Source organism: Dama dama, chromosome 24 (genome assembly GCF_033118175.1).
Source record: "Dama dama isolate Ldn47 chromosome 24, ASM3311817v1, whole genome shotgun sequence".
Lineage (NCBI taxonomy): Eukaryota > Metazoa > Chordata > Mammalia > Artiodactyla > Cervidae > Dama > Dama dama.
Genome location: NC_083704.1, coordinates 4,874,731 through 4,893,271, shown reverse-complemented (window position 1 = coordinate 4,893,271; position 18,541 = coordinate 4,874,731). Strand labels below are relative to the sequence as shown.

At 37.8% G+C, this 18,541-nt stretch overlaps 1 protein-coding gene across 1 annotated transcript; it reads right to left on the bottom strand.

The window, feature by feature from the left end:
* Nucleotides 1-15,451: 15,451 nt before the first annotated feature.
* On the bottom strand, nucleotides 15,452-16,381 carry LOC133046177 (olfactory receptor 4C46-like). Its single transcript, XM_061129108.1, has one exon. The coding sequence runs from the start codon at nucleotides 16,379-16,381 to the stop codon at nucleotides 15,452-15,454; it is 930 nt and encodes a 309-aa protein (XP_060985091.1).
* Nucleotides 16,382-18,541: the final 2,160 nt, after the last annotated feature.

Sequence of the window (18,541 nt, the reverse complement as noted above, 5' to 3'; positions counted from 1 at the left end):
TTCCTGGTTCTTAGACTCTCCCAGCCTTCTGGCCAGAATAGATGGTGGGCCAGGTCAGGGCAGCACCTAGTTACCATGTCTTGTGGGAGCTTTCACAGATTCTCTTACCTGGAGGACACACTTGAACTGTTCAGTTTCAAGGTATTTAGGGAGTCCATTCACTCAGGCTAGAGGAAATGTGTCTACAATATAGGAGTTCAAATGCATTTATTTTTAACTTATCCCTTGGGGCTAAGCACATGCAAAGAAGGGCAGTCAGAAGCAAATTAATCCAGTTTTCGTCCTTTCTTTTTTTGTCTTAGATTTATTGAGGTATAGGTGATTTACAATGTTGGGTTAATTTCTGCTGTTTAGCAAAGTGATTCAGTTATACATGTATATTCAGTTGTGGGAGCAGCTACTCTTAAGCAAGGAGGCCACCCCACTAAGGAACCCTATAGACTGTAACCTGCCAGGCTACTCTGTCCATGGGGTTCTCCAGGCAAGAGTACTGGAGTGGGTCGTCATGCCCTCCTCCAGGGGATCTTCCTGAACCAGGGATTGAGCACACATCTCTTACATCTCCTACATTGGCAGGTGGGTTCTTCACTACTAGCACCACCTGGAAAGCCCATTTATCTAATTTTTGGCTCTGCCAGGTCTTAGATTCAGCATGTGACATCTAGTCCCCTGACCAAGGGTCAAGTCCACACCTCCTGCATTGAGAGTGTGAAGTATTAGTCATTGGACTAGGGAAAGCTTTGCTGGGCCCATCATTTTTCATCTATTTGAATCTCAGGTTTTGAGGGTAGTGGCCAGGACCTGCTATTTCTGACCCTTTGAGAACATTCTCTGTCCTAGTATCCTTCTTGTTGGCATGGTGTGCTATTGGGTTCTGGTTTGCTCTCCCCCAGAAGGAGCAGGGGTCAGGTACCTTTACTGGAGCCAAGAATCTCTGTGGGCATTAGTGTAGATTCCTGTGCTGACCAGTTGACACTAGAGGCAACGGTAAGTGGCAGACTTGAGTGTGGGCCTTTTTCTGTCTCTGACATTTCTTCCTCTATATATTGGTTATTAAACACCAGGTAGTCACTGCATTCCCTTCCAATGTCTCAGGGTTAGTGGCAGTATAAATTCAGATGCCTTCCCTGTGGTGCTCTAGGAATGCTGAAGGATTTTCTGTTGGCTTCTGATTTTCTTCATCTTATTCCAAATGACAGGTTTATTTCCTGCTGCCTGCATTCCCTTTAAGATCATACTTTTATAATGGGTCAGCCTCCTCTGCATTGTCTCAGTAGTCCCAGTTGGGTTTGTTACCTGGACCACTTGATTCCAAGGTCTGAAAATAGTGTGACTTGCATTCTGTTCTCTGTACCTGCTTCTTCTTGGGCTTAAGACAAACCAACAGCAACAAAAACAAAAACACCATTTGTTCCCCCATTAGGAAAATATTAAGAAATCTCTGGGTGTCAGTCCAGGTGGGGTCATGGGTCTGAAAGACTCACCTAATCAGATTCTCATCCCACACACTAGCAAAGTAATGTACAAAATTCTCCAAGTGAGGCTTCAACAGTACATGAACTGAGAACTTCCAGATGTTCAACCTGCAGTTAGAAAAGGCAGAAGAACCAGAGATCAAATTGCCAACACCTGTTGGATCATGGAGACAGCAAGAGGGTTCCAAAAAAACTTCTGCTTTATTGACTATGCCAAAGCCTTGATTGTGTAGATCACAACAAACTGGAAAATTCTTAAAAGAGATAGGGATACCAGGCCACCTGACTTGCCTCCTGAGAAATCTGTATGCAGGTTAAGAAACAATGGTTAGAAATGGACATGGAACAATGGACTGGTTCCAAATTGGGAAAGGAGTACATCAAGTCTGCATATTGTTAGCCCATTTACTTAACTTATATGAGAGTTCTTCATATGAAATTCCAGGTTGGATGAAGCAAAAGCTGAAATCAAGATTGCTGGGTGAAACAGCAATAACCTCAGATATGCAGATGACACCACCTTTATGTCAGAAAGCAAAGAGGAACTAAAGAACCTCTTGAGGAAGGTGAAAGAGGAGAGTGGGGAAAAAAAAAAAAAAAAAACTGGCTTAAAACTCAACATTCAAAAAACAAAGATCATGGTATCCAGTTCTATCACTGCATGGCAAATAGAAGGGGAACCAATGGGAACAGTGAGAGACTATTTTCTTGGGCTCCAAAATCACTGCAGATGGTGACTGCAGCCATGAAAACAAAATGTGCTTGCTTCTTGGAAGAAAAGTTATGACCAACCTAGACAGCATATTAAAAGCAGAGACATTACTTTGCCACAAAGGTCTGTCTAGTAAAAGCTATGGTTTTTCCAGTAGTCATGCACAGATATGAGAAATGGACTGCAAAGAAAACTGAACATCAAAAAATTGATGCTTTTCAACTGTGGTGTTGGAGAAGACTTTTGAGAGTCCCTTAGACTTCAAGGAGATCAAACCAGTCAGTCCTAAAGAAAATCAGTCCTGAATATTCATTGGAAGGAATTATGCTGGAAGTGAAGCTTCAGTACTTTGGCCACCTGATGCGAATAACTGACTCTTTGGAAGAGATCCTGATGTTGGGAAAGATTGAAGGCAGAAGAAAAAGGGGATGGCAGAGGATGAGATGGTTGGATGGCATCACTGACTCGATGGACACGAGTTTGAGCAAGGTCCGGGAGTTGGTGATCAACAGGGAAGCCTGATGTGCTGCAGTCCATGGGGCTGCAAAGAGTCATATATGACAAAGTGACTGAATAGAATTGAGGGGTCAACTTTCCCCATCTCCCAACTAGTATTGGTCCATGCTCTATTGCATAGGAAGATGAAGGTGAAATGCTTTTAAATGCTGCAGTTTACTGTAATTGTTAAAATTTTTGAATTTTACTTGATCTTATTGCAGTTTACTTTTTCTTTGTTCCCTTTATAACTTTCTTTCCTGTTTTCTTTTCATTTAGTAGGTGTTTTTGTCTACTAGTAAATTCTATCTTCTCTATTTACATATGTTTAAACAGATTTTATTTTTTTAGAGTAGCTTTGGGTTTGTAGCAGAGTTGAGGAAAAGATATAGAGATCATCCATGTACCTCCCTGCCCCACTCATGCATTGCCTGCTCCATTGTTTTTAATGTTTATTTTTATGTGTTTATTTATTCAGCTGCACTGGGTCTTATCTAGGGCATGAGGGATCTTTAGTTGTGGCATGAAAATTCTTTGCTGAGTTGCAGAACGTGTAATCCAGTTCCCTGACCATGGATTGAACCCAGGGCCCCTGAATTGGGAATGTTGAGGCTTAACCACTAGACCATAAGGGAAGTCCTCCACTCCACATTGTTAACCTCCCACAAGTGATGTATTTGTTCAATGGATGAATTTAAGTTAACACATCATTATCACCCAAAGTCCAGAGTTTGTTTGTTTGTTTTCATTTCCATTAATCTTGGGGGGGGTGGTGGTCAAAAAAAGATCTTGCTGTGATTTTTGTCAAACAATGTTTTGCCTATGTTTTCCTCAAAGAGTTTTATAGTGTCCAGCTTTACGTTTAGGTATTTACATTTAGGTACATTTTTAGTTTATTTTTGTTTATGGTGTTAAGAAGTGTTCCGATTTCATTCTTTTACATGAAGTTCCTCAGTTTTAGCACCACTTAATGAAGAGATTATCTTTTCTCTGTTGTGCATATTCTTGCCTGCTTTATCGTAGAGTGACTATGGATGTGTGGGGTTAACTCTGAGCTTTCTATCATATTCTATCGATCTATATTTCTTCCTTGTGCCAGTACATGCTGTCTTGATTACTGTAGCTTTGCAGTGTAGTCTAAAGTCAGGGAGCATGATTCTTCTAGCTCTGTTTTTCTTTCTGAAGTTTGCTTTGGCTACTCAAGGTCTTTTGTGTTTCCAGACGCATTGAAAATTTATGTTTTTTCTAATTCTGTGAAAAATGACATTGGTAATTTGATAGAGATTGCATTGAATCTGAAGATTCCTTTGGGTAGTGTAGTTATTTTCACAATAGTGATTCTTCCAATCCAAGAACATGGTATATCTCTCCATCTGTTTGTGAACCTTGATTGCTTTTATCACTATGTTATACTTTTCTGAGTATAGCTTTTTTGCCTCCTTAGGTATTTTTATTCCTAGATATTTCATTAATTTTGTTGCCATAGTAAGTGGGATTTTTTCCTTAATTTCTCTGATATTTTGTTGCTACTGTATAGGGATGCAAGAGATTTCTGTGTATTCATTTTGTACCCTTCAACTTTACCAAATGTATTGATTAGTTCTAATAGTATTCTTTTGGCATCTTGTAGATTTTCTATGTACAGTATCAAATCATCTGCAAACAGTCATGGTTTTTCTTTTTTTCCATTTGGATACCTTTTATTTCTTTTCTCTCTGATTGTCATGGCTAGGACTACCAAAACTATGTTGAATAATAGTGGTGAGAGTGGACATCCTTGTCTTGTTAATGATCTGAGAAGAAATGTTTTCAGTTTCTCACCACTGAGAATGCTGTTTACTGTGTTTTGTTTGTCTTTTGTATAAGGCCTTCATTATGTTGAGGTATAGTCCCTCTATGGCCACTTTCAGGAGATTTTTTTATTGTAAATGATTGTTGAATTTTGTCCAAAGGTTTTTTCCTGCATCTTTGGAGGTTACCATATGTTTTTTATTCTTCAATTACTTTATATGGTATATCACATTGATTGATTTCCATACATTGAAGAATTCTTGGATTCCTCAGATAAATCCCACTTGATCATGATGTGTAGTCCTTTTAATGTGTTGTTGGATTTAATTAATGAGTATTTTGTTGAGGCTTTATTTAAAATTTAACAACTGGAATATAGAGTACAATGCAAAAGAAAGTTTAGAAGGGGCAGACTTGTCTTATTTCCAATCTTAGAATTCACCTATAACTATAATGATGGCTTAGGTTTTATACAGATGCTCTTTATCAGATTGAGTAATTTTCCCTTTCCCCACTTGGTTTTTTTTTTTTTTTTTTTTTTAATTCATAAATCTAAATAGAACTACTGTAACTATTAAACATCTATTGAAGTTATCTTGCTATTCTTCTACTTTATTTTACTAGTTTAGTGAATATAAAGTGGTAAAGAATCCACCTACTAATGTGGGAGATACAAGAGAGGCGGGTTCAATCTCTGGGTCGGGAAGATCCCCTGAAGAAGGAAATGGCAACTCACTCCAGTATTCTTGCCTGGAAAGCTCAGTGGACAAAGGAGCCTGGAGGGCTAGAGCCCAAGGGGTCTCAAAGATTTGAACACCACTGAGCACACATGCACACACACACAGAGTGAATATATTTGATCTTTTTTTCTATTTATTTTAAGCAATGGTTTATTTTTGGTATAACCCATTTGGCTTCCCTTGTGGTTCATACGGTAAAGAATCTGCCTGCAATGCAGGGCACTCAAGTTTAATCCCTGTGTCAGGAAGATTCCCTGGAGAAAGGCATGACAATCCACTCCAGTGGTCTTGCCTGGAGAGTTCCATGGACAGAGGAGCCTGGTGGGCTACAGTTCATGGGGTTGCAAAGATTTGGACATGATTGAGTGACTAACACTTTCAATTACTTTTCACACATGGTCATGGTGAATTATTATGAAATAAATTGACAAATTTCATTTAACATGTTTAATATAGTTGTGCCTATGTTCATAAGAGATAATTGTCATTTCTTTCTTATAATGTGATCTGACACTTAGGCAATGTTGGCTGAATGAAATGATGTGTTTACTATTTCCTATTTTCAAAATAATTTATGTAGAATTTATATTTTTTATTTAAAATATTTTTTTGGATGCAGAATTTGTACTTTTGGGCCTGGAGTTATTTTTTAGAAGAATTTTAAGTACAAATTTAATTTCTTCAGCTAATATAAGACTATTTTTATTGTATTTTTAAATACATATATATATAAAATATATATAAACATATGTATTATTAATTATTATATATATATATAATTATGACAGAATGGCACTGATGTATGGCAGAGACCATCACAACATTGTAAAGCAATTATTCTCCAGTAAAGAAATGATCTTGCCTTAACAAAACATAATTTGGAGTAATTAAAAAAAGAAAATATTGGCTATATTCCTCATGTTGTACAGTTCTTCATTGAATCTATTTTATACCCAATAGTTTGTACAGTCCACACCCTCACTTCTATATCCACCCCCCCTCCACTGATAATCACCGCTAGCTTGTTTCCTGTGAGTCTGCTGCTTTTTTGCTGTTATATTCATTAGTTTGTTTTGTTTTTTAGATTCCACATCTGTGTTATCATGCATCATTTATCATTCTCTGTTTGACATTCACTGAGTGTAGTCTTCCAAATACATCCATGTTCTTGCAAATGGCATTTTTTTTTTCCTTTTTTAGAGCTGACCCATACCCCATTGTGTGTGTGTATTTATATAAATATAAACATATATTTATGTATGTGTGTATGTATTTGTGTGTGTGTGTGTGTGTGTGTGGACACTTAAGCTGTTTTCCATTTCTTGACAATCATATATAATGCTGTTTTGAACATTTGGATTTGGAGTGCTTGTATCATTTCATTTTAGTGCTTTGTTCTTTTTAGGTTCATGTACCTAGGGACGAAATTGCTAGACCACTTGGTAGTTCCATTTTTAGTTCTTTTAGAAATCTCTCTAATATTTCTACAGTGGCTGAATGAATTTACATCCTCACCAACAGTGTACAAGTGTTGGGCAATTCAGCTTTGTTTTGTTTTTTTAATTTCTTCTTTAATTGGATTCTGCAGTATTTTGCAAAGAGTTGGTTTATAAATTGTTAAATTTCCTGGCTCAAATATGTTCATGATATTTCTTATCATCTGATTAATGTCTATAGAATCTTTCTTTCTCACCCCAGGGACCAGAAACAACTAATCAGTTTTCCATTTCTTTGAATTTGCTTATTTTGGACATTTCACATACACAAAACCAAACAATGTACACTCTCCTTGTTCTTTCAGTTAGCATGTTGTCAAACTTTATGTTAGAACATGTATTAGTACTTCATTTTTTATATAATTGAATGGTAGTCTATTATATGGGTATACAACATTTTCATTATTTATTCATCAATTATTAGAAATGTGGATTGTTATGGCCATTGTGAATAGTGATACTATGAATATTTCTACACATTTATTTGGAATCATCTTTGTAATTCTCTTGAGTATTTATCTAGATGAGGAATTGCTGGGTCATGTGGCAATTCTATATTTTACTTTTGAGAAATATCAACTGTGTCCTCACTACTTATCAGTATTTTATATTCCCATCATCAATATTTTCCACTTTCTTGATCGTGTCACTTGATGCACAAGAATCTTTAATTCTGATGGGATTTGATTCTTCCATTTTAGTTTTGCTGCTTGTGGTCTTGTTGCCATTTTTAAGAAACCATTGATTAATCCAACACCATGAAGATTTTTGTACATTTGGTCTCTGATATATTTTTAGTAAATTAACACATATGGTGTGAGGTAGAGTGCTGAATTCTTTTTTTTTTTTTTTTTTTTTTTTTTTGTATTTTGATACCAGTTTCTCAGCACTACTTGTTGAAGAGACTGTTCAATTCCCATTGAGTGGTATTGGCAACTTTATGAACTCACAGTTGACAATCAATGTGTGTTTACTTCTGGGCCTTCAATTCTTATGATCTCTGTCTTCTCATTCTAGTACTGTTTTAACTGTAGCAGTTAATACTTTCAGATAGAGAAGTCTGAGTCCTCTCATTTTTTTTTCTTTATTTTTCAAGACTGCTTAGCTCTATGGGGTTCCTTGGAGTGTCTTACAAATTTTAAGATTGGCTTTTTCTTTCTGCCAAAAAATACTATTAGTGTCTTGATAGGAATTGCACTGAACCTGCAATTCATTTCCTGGAGTATTGTCATCTTAATTATACTAATTGTTTAATCCATGCATGTGAGATATGTTTCTATTTATAGGTCTTCTTTAATTTCCTTAAAATAATATTTTATAGCTTTCAATATAAAGGGCAAATTTTGAGAGATAAAGGGAGAGGTAGTTATTGGTGATTTTTCTCTCTGAAAGTATTTATAGCTTTGCCTGGAACTGTTTGCTTGGGAGCAAGCATATTCCCTAACTTCACACTTTTCTTAGAAGGAAGGAAGAAATTTTGAGGGCTCTATTTGCCTTGCCTAGTGTCCTGGCTCTTTCTTCACTGAATGTTCTCAAGTTCTGCCAGTTATGCCTTCCTTCATATGACCAAGTTCTTTCTGATTGAATTCCCAAGTAACGTTACCATTTTATGCTCCCTAATTTCTTTATCCCTGATTTTTTAAAAAATCTCAACAATTTTGTGTAGTTCTGAACTTCCCCCTCCAGATGATAATTTATATGATAAATTTGTGAGATAGCATGTATCATGGTTCAGCTTTTCCACTGCTGCTGCTGCTGCTGCTAAGTCGCTTCAGTTGTGTCCAACTCTGTGCGACCCTGTAGACGGCAGCCCACCAGGCTCCCCCATCCCTGGGATTCTCCAGGCAAGAACACTGGAGTGGGTTGCCATTTCCTTCTCCAATGCAGGAAAGTGAAAAGTGAAAGTTAAGTCACTTGGTCGTGTCTGACTCTTAGTGACCCCATGGACTGCAGCCTACCAGGCTCCTCCATCCATGGGATTTTCCAGGCAAGAGTACTGAAGTGGGGTGCCATTGCCTTATCCACAGGTTTTCCACAGTCACTCCTAAATCCTAAGTATGGGCAGAACACAATATATTTTACTTAAAGTTGTTTTCTTCCAACTGCAAATAATTTGTTACTGTATTCAGACTTTCTTGAAAGTGCCTGCTTTTCTTACAAGTAGCTCTTTTTCAAGCTACTTCTTATTTTCCATGCATAAATGCTTTCTTCAGGTTCTCCCTCCAATTCTTCCATGTAAACTACTTATAATATAATTAAACTCAGAATTCATCTTGAAACGTTTCACTGCAAAATCCTTGGGCCCATTGCAAATAGGCTTCTGGCATATTCTTTGTTTGTTTTTTGCTTTGGTTGTTGTTCTGTCACTAAACTGTGTCTGAATCTTTGTGACCCCATGGACTATAACACGCCAAGCTTCCCTGTCCTTCACTACCTCCTGGAGTTTGCTCAATCTCATGTCTGTTAAGTCAGTGATACTATCTAACCGTCTCATTCTCTATCAGCCCCTTCTTTTCCTGCTCTCAATCTTTCCCATCATCAGGGTCTTTTCCAATAGGTTAGCTCTTAACATCAGGTGGCCAAAGTATTGGCCAACTTCAGCATTGACTGGTTTGATCACCTTGCAGTCCACAGGACTCTTGAGATTCTTCTCCAGCACCACAATTTGAAATCATCAGTATTTTGACACTCAGCCTTCTTTATGGTACAATTCTCACATTCTTATGTGACTAGTAGAAAAAACATAGCTTTGACTATACAGAACTTTGTTGGCAAAGTATTGTCTCTGGTACATCGTACTCCACTAATTCCTGATCTGTTCATTTTCCTGAGATTATTTCTCATCAAAGTGTTACCCATGTCCCATCTAAGTGGTTATAAATGACTGGATTTTGACAAAGAGTTTCTGGGTTTTGACCAAATTTGTTTTCACTAACCTCTCAATTATGTTCCTTCCAGGTCCCTAAGCATCCAGCCAAATATTTGGTCAAAACCCATGATTCAGTATGCATGACACATCTGGATGTATCTACTTTCAAGTAAAGTGAACATCTATGTGAACTGCCTGAACTTGTACCCATTGGGAGGATTACCATCCTTCCGGACCTTCAGGGACTTTTCATAATGAGGCTGTAGTCCTACAGCTCCCCACTTTTAGGTTATGCCTGCTTAGCACTGCAGGATTCTCCATATACAGGTCCCAAGGCTTCTTTATCAATTAATCATAGTTAATGAATCCATAAGTCCAGGCAGGGAGAGAGAAGCCAGAGTAATGAGAGTGGGGACTATGAACATTTTGTACTTTTCCATGGAAATTTCCCTCGGGTGCTACTTGGACCAGATCGCATGTGTAGAACTCCTATGTGACGATGGAGTACTGCTGTGCACACCCAGTATCATGGCTTTGATGGGTCAGATACCAGCAAGTTAATGATGGACAGTTCAGCTTGCCTAGTACTTAGTGGGTTTTGGTTAAATGTTCAATTCCTAGTAAGGTCCACTAGCAGATCAAGAGTTATCTCTCAAAAGGAGAGTAGTTATCTAAAAAGAATGGCAACATTTTGCAGCAAAATCCTAAGTGCCTGCACTGCAGTTCACATGTGGAGGCCTGCCAAAGATTCCAGCATCCCCTGCTGCCACTGACACATAAAGCACCATGGATCTACTGGATCATTTGTCCAGAATGACAGAGAAGCTTACAGATGGCATGACCCTATTGTAAAGCCTTTTCTTTCTCTGGGCCCCATTCAAAGCTGGCAGTTTTGTGAGTCAGCTGATGAATGAACCAAAGAAAATTACTGAAATGAAAAATATACTGTCTCCAAATCCCAACAAGGCCCATTGGACATTGTGTGACTTCTTTGGTTATAAGAGGGGACAGACATAAGATGTATTTTTCACCCTAAAAGGGATAGTTTCACCTGCCCTGTACAACTGTGTTGTAATTTTCTACTCTAAGTGTCTCTCAGTGGATCAATTCAGTTCAGTTCAGTCACTCAGTCATGTCCAACCATTTGCGATCCCATGGACTGTGGCACGCCAAGTCTCCCTGTCCATCACCAATTCCCAGAGCTTACTCAACACATGTCCATTGAGTCAGTGATGCCATCCAACCATCTCATCCTCTGTCATCCCTCTCTCCTCCTGCCTTCAACCTTTCCCAGCATAAGGATATTTTTCAGTGAGTCAGTTCTTCACATCAGGTGGCCACAGTATTGGAGTTTCAGCTTTAGCATCAGTCCTTCCAATGAACACCCAGGACTGATCTCTTTTAGGTTGAACTGGGTGGATCTCCTTGCAGTCCAAGGGACACTCAAGAGGTTTCTCCAACACCCAGTTCAAAAGCATTAATTCTTCTGTGCTCAGCTTTCTTTAGAGTCCAACTGTCACATCCATACATGACTACTGGAAAAACCTGACTACACGTAAATTTTTTGGCAAGGTAATGTCTTGGCTTTTCAATATACTGTCTAGTTTGGTCATAACTTTTCTTCCAAAGAAAGTCTTTTAATTTCATGGCTGCTGTCACCATCTGCAGTGATTTTGGAGCCCAAGAAAATAAAGTCTGTTACTGTTTCTCCACGTATTTGCCAGGAAGTGATGGGACCACGTGCCATGATCTTAGTTTTCTGAATGTTGAGCTTTAAGCCAACTTTTTCACTCTCCTTTTTCACTTTCATCAAGAGATTCTTTAGTTTTTCTTCTCTTTCTGCCATAAGGGTGGTGTCATCTGCATATCTGAGGTGACTGATATTTCTCCTGGCAATCTTGATTATAGCTTGTTTTTCATCCAGCCCAGCATTTTTCATGATATATCCTGTGTATAAGTTAAACAAGCAGGTTGACAATATACAGCCTTGACGTACTTCTTTTTCCTATTTGGAACCATTCTGTTGTTCCACGCCCAGTTCTAACTGTTGTTTCCTGACCTGCATAGAGATTTCTCAAGAGGCAGTTCAGGTAGTCACATATCCCCATCTCTTTAAGGATTCTCCACATTTTGTGGTGATCCACACAGTCAAAGTCTTTGGCATAGTCAATAAAGGAGAAATAGATGTTTTTTCTGCAACTCTTTCACTTTTTCAATGATCCAGCAGATGTTCCTCTGCCTTTTCTAAATCCAGTTTGAACATCTAGAAGTTTATGGTTCACGTACTGTTGAAGCCTGGCTTGGAGAACTTTGAGCATTAGTTTACTAGTGTGTGAGATGAGTGCAATTGCATAGTAGTTTGAGCATTCTTTGGCATTGCCTTTCTTTGGGATTGGAATGAAGACTGACCTTTTCCAGTCCCATGGCCACTGATGAGTTTTCCAAATTTACTGGCATATTGAGTGCAGCACTTTCACAGCATCAACTTTTAGGATTTGAAATAGCTCAACTGGAATTCCATCACCTCCACTTGCTTTGTTCATAGTGTTGATTCTTAAGGCCCACTTGACTTTGCATTCCAGGAATTTCTGGTTTTAGGTGAGTGATCACACCATTGTGATTATCTGGGTCATGAAGATCTTTTTTGAACAGTTCTTCTGTATATTCTTTCCATATCTTCTGCTTCTGTTAGGTCCATACCATTTCTGCCCTTTATTGAGCTCATGTTTGCATGAAATGTTCCCTTGGTATCTCTAATTTTCTGGAAGAAATCTCTAGTCTTTCCCATTCTGTTGCTTTCCTCTATTTCTTTGCAGTGATCACTGAGGAAGGCTTTCTTATCTCTCCTTGCTATTTTTTGTAACTCTGCATTCAAATGGATATATCTTTCCTTTTCTCCTTTGCCTTTCTCTTCTCCTCTTTTCACAGCTGTTTGTAAGGCCTCCTCTGACAACCATTTCGCCTTTTTGCATTTCCTTTTCTTGGAGATGGTCTTGATCCCTACCTCCTGTACAATGTCATGAGCCTCTGTCCATAGTTCTTCAAGCACTCTGTCTATCAGATCTCAGTGGATCAGAACACATCTTTTGGATTTCTCTTTATTCATCACTAAAGCCTCAGCAACTATCAATGTATCTGTTACATTTCTTTGGTTCAAAAATGCTTGTTATTTAATGAATGAAGAACAAACAAGATGAATGGATTATATTTAGAATAAAATCGCCTTTTGTAAAACAAAGCTACATACTTTTCAAACTGCTTTTCATAAGAGCTATGTATTACATGAAAGTGAGAGGGTAACAGGCAGGAAGGCTAGGGGTCTCCAAATGGAGGAAATGGCTGCGAGTGTCAGAGGTTCTTATCTCTCTCTTAAGTGGCAGAAGGAGACAAACTACAAGTGTCAGATTTTCTTCCCTTCTCTATACAAAATTAAAGGGAGGTTTCTCTTAAACTTCTATTGCCATAATGACACCTGGCTCCACCTAAACTTAACTTTTCTCAAACCTTGAGCTAATCAATGCCTTTTTCTTATGGAAATGTTTTTCATTAGTTATGTTAATGAACTATGTGTTTACCCTAGACTCTGTCTATCTTCAAGTTGGTTCAGCTTAAGACTCAGAACAGATAAGGGTTCAACAAACCTGTATGTTTTACTGTTGCATTGTTCTCCTAATCTATGTTAATGAAACTATATGTTTACTTGGAAACCTGCCTTTCTTCAAGATTTCTGTCCATCATTTTATGGCCTGGGATGACTCACCTGGTGCCAATGTTATCTCAAAATGCATACTGTGGGTGAGGGGCCTGGTGCCACTCTGAGCTTTTAGACATCTCCTTTCTCTAATTAACAGCTTTCTGATAGGTATATAACATATTGCTAAAGGCTGGCAGGGGGACACTGTTTCCCCCCCTCCTGATGTCTATGTCAGAAGCTTTATCTCTTTTATACTTTAATAAAACTTTATTACACAAAAGCTGTGAGCAACCAAGCCTTGTCACTGGCCCTGGATTGAATTTCTCTCCTCCGGAGGCCAAGAATCCCGGTGTCTTTCATGGCTCAGCAGCAACCTTTCAAAAGTAAACCTCCTAAAGAAAAAAAAAAAAGTTCATAGGATGATGAAGTCTTCCTAAGAACAGGGAAACTATCAAAGTAAAATATTTGCTTATACGATGACATACTAAGTTTCAATTTTTTTTTTTTATTCCTAGAATAAGCAGGAGTAAAACAAATTGTGGTTTCCAAAAGAAAAAAACATTCGTCTCTGATTCTGTAAAAGATAAGTTAGAAAAAATGTCCAAGTCTCCACTCATAATTTTTTCTGTATTTTAGTGAACATTTTCATTTTCATTTATGCTTATATTTATCATGAACTCGACCTCGTGCTATTTGCAGAATTTATCATGAAGTCAAGCGCTTAATGGAATATGACCATGTACTTAATACAATGAATATCCTACCTGACATTAAAACATTCTTTTATTTGAAACATCACTCTTTCTGTTGGTTTATGAGCCTCAGTTGGTGACGTGACCTTTACAGAATGATTTTTAATGCTGAAGGGAGTTTGTAAATGGTGTTACATTTGTTATTTACCCCTTAGTGGTTAAAGACTTCATTATTTGTGTATTCCTATGGTAATTACATACACAGTATTACAGTCAACATCTTCCCAGTGACTGTGATGCATAAAGGGCTTTCCAGATGGCACTGGTGTAAAGAACCTGCATGCCAATGCAGGCAACATGAGACTTGGGTTCGATCCCCGTGTCTGGAAGATCCTCTGGAGGAGGGCACAGCAACCCACTCCAGTATATTCTTGCCTGGAGAATCCCATGGACAGAAGAGGCAAGTAGGCTACAGTCCATAGAGTGCAGAGTCAGACACAACTGAAGTGATTGAGCATGTGTGGACACATGGTGTATAAAAATTAGCAGATTATTACTTCAAATCACTAGAATTTAGTTATATATAATTAAGCATATATGCACTAAAGTAGCATATGTATTAATACTAATTGATTTCACACTGGAGTGGGTAGCATTTCCCTTCTCCAGGAGATCTTCCCAACCCAGGAATTGAACTGGTGTCTCCTGCATTGCAGGTGGATTCTTTACCAACTGAGCTATCAGGGAAACCTTAATGAAAATCACTAGAATTTACTTATATATAATTAAACATATATGCACATAAGTAGCATATATATTAATACTAATATATAACTAATTTAGCATATAATATTGATAATATATATTGCATAGATATAAATATATATACATATATGTATGTACATTTGTATGTATATGGACAGAAAGATACACAAATAGTTAAGAACAATCCCTGTATTAATAAATAGTAACTGGTATAATTTTGCTACACTTCTATCATCATCTCCTGGCTATATATATCACAGCCATTAATAACATGGTTAGAGAGGTCAGATACGTTCTAGTTACTGGTTCTTCAATGTTATTGTTTGGGAACAAACTCTTTACTGCTTGTTTTCCGACATGCAAAATGGGGATGATAATAGTGATTACCTTTCCATATTGTTAAAAAGCTTACTGCTAAGTATCACTGTATCTTAACATTTATTTTATTTTGTTTTATTATGATGAAAGCTTATGAATCCTTATACAATAATGGAGACAGTAAAACTAGACTCTAATTTGGCAGAGCTTTTCAAATATGCAAACAGTAGTCCAAGGCTATGTTTTTCCTCTCTTTTGTTGACTCCATTTCTTCTCCTCTCTTTGCAGAATCGATCATTTGCAGTTTTATTCTTCTTTATCTCATAGGTATTCTTGGCTAAGGTTATCAATAAAGTCCTTTGGATTTTACATAAGTTGAATGAATGCTGGGTTCCATGCACATTTTATGCATCACCTGAAATCACTTTCCTACTACACAGTTTCCTAATGGCGTTTTTCATCTGGTCATTTCTCAAAGTATAGATTAAAGGATTTAACATGGGAGTTATCATAGTGTAGAATACAGAAACTGCTTTATCAACAGGTAAAGTAACTGTTGGTCTCAGGTACACAAATAAGCAGGGCACAAGAAACAGGATAACTGCTGTGATGTGGGAGACACAGGTGGAGAGGGCCTTACGTCTAGCCTCTAAGCTATGGGCCCTTAGGGAGCGCAGAATGATCACATAGGAGCCGATCAAGAGGAGAAAGTTTGAAAGACAGATTAAACCGGTGTTGGCAGGAACAAAGAATCCTAGAATGTGAGTGTCTGTGCAGGCAAGATCGAGCAAAGGGTTGAGATCACACATAAAGTGATCTATGACGTTAGGGCCACAGAAGGGTAAACTGAGGATGAAGAGGATCTGTATGGTTGAATGAATAGCGCCCCCCACCCATGCCACCCCCACTAGCGCCTGACACAACCGCCGATTCATGATGGTCGTATAGTGCAAGGGCTTACAGATGGCCACGTAGCGGTCATAGGCCATCACAGTGAGCAGGATGACGTCAGCACCTGCAAACAGATGCTCCCCGAAGACTTGGGTCATGCATTCATTGAAAGGGCTGGTTTTCTTTTCGTAGAAGGAATCTATGATCACTTTAGGGGTATTGACACAGGAATAGCAGGCATCAATGAATGAGAGATGAGCCAGGAAATGGTACATGGGGTACCCCCGTAATGGGCTGGTGATGATAGTGACCATTGTGAGCACATTTCCTACCATAGAGACAATGTAGACAACCAAAAAGACAACAAATATGATTTTCTGCATCTTTGGATCCTGTGAGAGTCCCAGTAGAATAAACTCTGTCACGTTGTTTCCATTATCCATGTATCTTAGGTTATTATTAATTATGTTACCTGAAAAAAGTCACAATTTATTAGCTCAATCTTGAATTGAGTGTCAATGTAAAAAATAATAAAAGCCCAGATTCTATTGAGTTCTGATATTTAATAATATGTTTTAAGACAGAAAACAAACAAACAAACAAACAAAAAAAATCCTGATCTTTTGAAGATTATTAAAATTCTCTCCTGGGTGAAGGTGATTTTTAATATATAGACATGCAAACCCCTATGCAGACAGAAGCAGGAGATAATCTCTAGGCCCTTAATCGTGTGAGATGGTTCATAACCTAATGTGATTCAGTAGATTTCATGTAGAGTGGCAACAAAGGCTGAAAAGAGGGACAGAAAACACATGCAAAGCCTATGGATTCAAAGCTGAGGAATTTCACTTTTACTGTTAGGAAATGGGAAGCCAGCACAAGTAATTGAGAATATGAGTTTAAGATAGAGAGGGATTCAAAAAGAGGAATTCTTGGGTATAACTCTAGTAAAGGTGTTTGTATGTCTTGAATGAAGTGCCTTGAGGTTCAGTTTGGAGATAGAAGCCAGAGAAAAGAACCCCTGGCAACAGATTAGTTGTAATTGTTGACATAAAGTATAACAGTGTATTGCTCATGGGAAAGTAATGAAAAGATACAAGAGCTACTGAAATACATTTAAGAAAGCATATCGCCCAAATCTGGGCTTCTCCGGTGGTTCAGTGATAAAGATTCTGCCTGCAATGCAGGAGATGCATCTAGATTCGGGTTCGATCCCTGAGTCAGGAAGATTCCCTGGAGCAGGGCATGACAACCCACTCCAGTATTCTTGGCTGGAGAATCCCTTGGACAGAGGAACTTGATGGACTACTGTCTGTAGGGTCACAAAGAGTTTGAACTCATTCATAACTGATCACTTAAATCCAACAGCTTTTTAATAGTTTATTACATACTTTTAATGATTGACTTCCATATGCATGGCATGGCAGCAACCTGTGTAAATGTTATTATTTCATTAGTTTTGCAGATGAGAAACAATCTCAGAAACTCATGTTAATAATAATAATAATGACAGTAATAATAAAAATCTTATTACCGTAAACTTCCTGAACACTTACTTTACTCTCAGGTATTTTGTAAGCATTTATTTTTTTAATTCTTATTAAAAAATTATGAGATGATTGCTACCCTCATTTTATGCTTATTTCACACATTAAGAAATATTAAGCAAAGAGAATTTAAGAATCCTAAGATCAACCAGATAATAAATAACAGAAGCATGATTGGATTTTTTCCTCCACATCCTTAACCCATAATAAACAATGCTTACTAAACTCCTTTTGATATGGTCATAATAACTATAATTATTTCAATTCAACATAAGAGACAAGTATATATGAAGGAAATTGATCATCAAACACTGATACACATACACACACAAACACTAGATACACACACAAACACTAGGTACACACACAGTATAACTTATTGATGGTGGTGGTTTATTCACTAGGTCATGTCCAACTCTTGCGACCCCATGGACTGTAACCTGCCAGGCCCTTCTGCCCAGGAGATTCTCCAGATAAGCTTACTGGAATGGTTTGCCATTGCCTTCTCCAGGGGATCTTCGAGACCCAGGAATCCAACCTGGGTCTCTTGCATTGAAGGCAGCTTCTTTACTGACTGAGCTATGAGGTAAGCCTCTACTATTGATAGCCATGTGGCATTTATTTCATTGAAGGTCTACTTTATCCTCTTCTCTTCAATTCCAATTCTCTTCTCTCTCCAATTAAATCAAAAACATAATCCCACAGACTCTCTTGAAATGTATGGACAATGACAATCCCAGTGGTAAAACAAATTGTTTTAATAATCAGAAAGACAAGGTAAGAATCTTGTTTTTCCCCCACTTGCAACTTCATGATCTGGGGTATATTTCACCTTACAGTTTGTTCCTCTAAAATCAAGTGAGAACATTAATTACCACCTCACAGGCTGTTATGAGAAGTGATTGAGGAAACATTTATGAACATATCTATCACACAGTTCAGGACACACAAAGGAAATTGACTTTTTTTTTTTTTTTTGGCTTGTGCACCCAGGAATAGGAAAAAAATCAACATTTTGAGCAATAATACAGAGAAACATTTAACCATGCTTTAAAG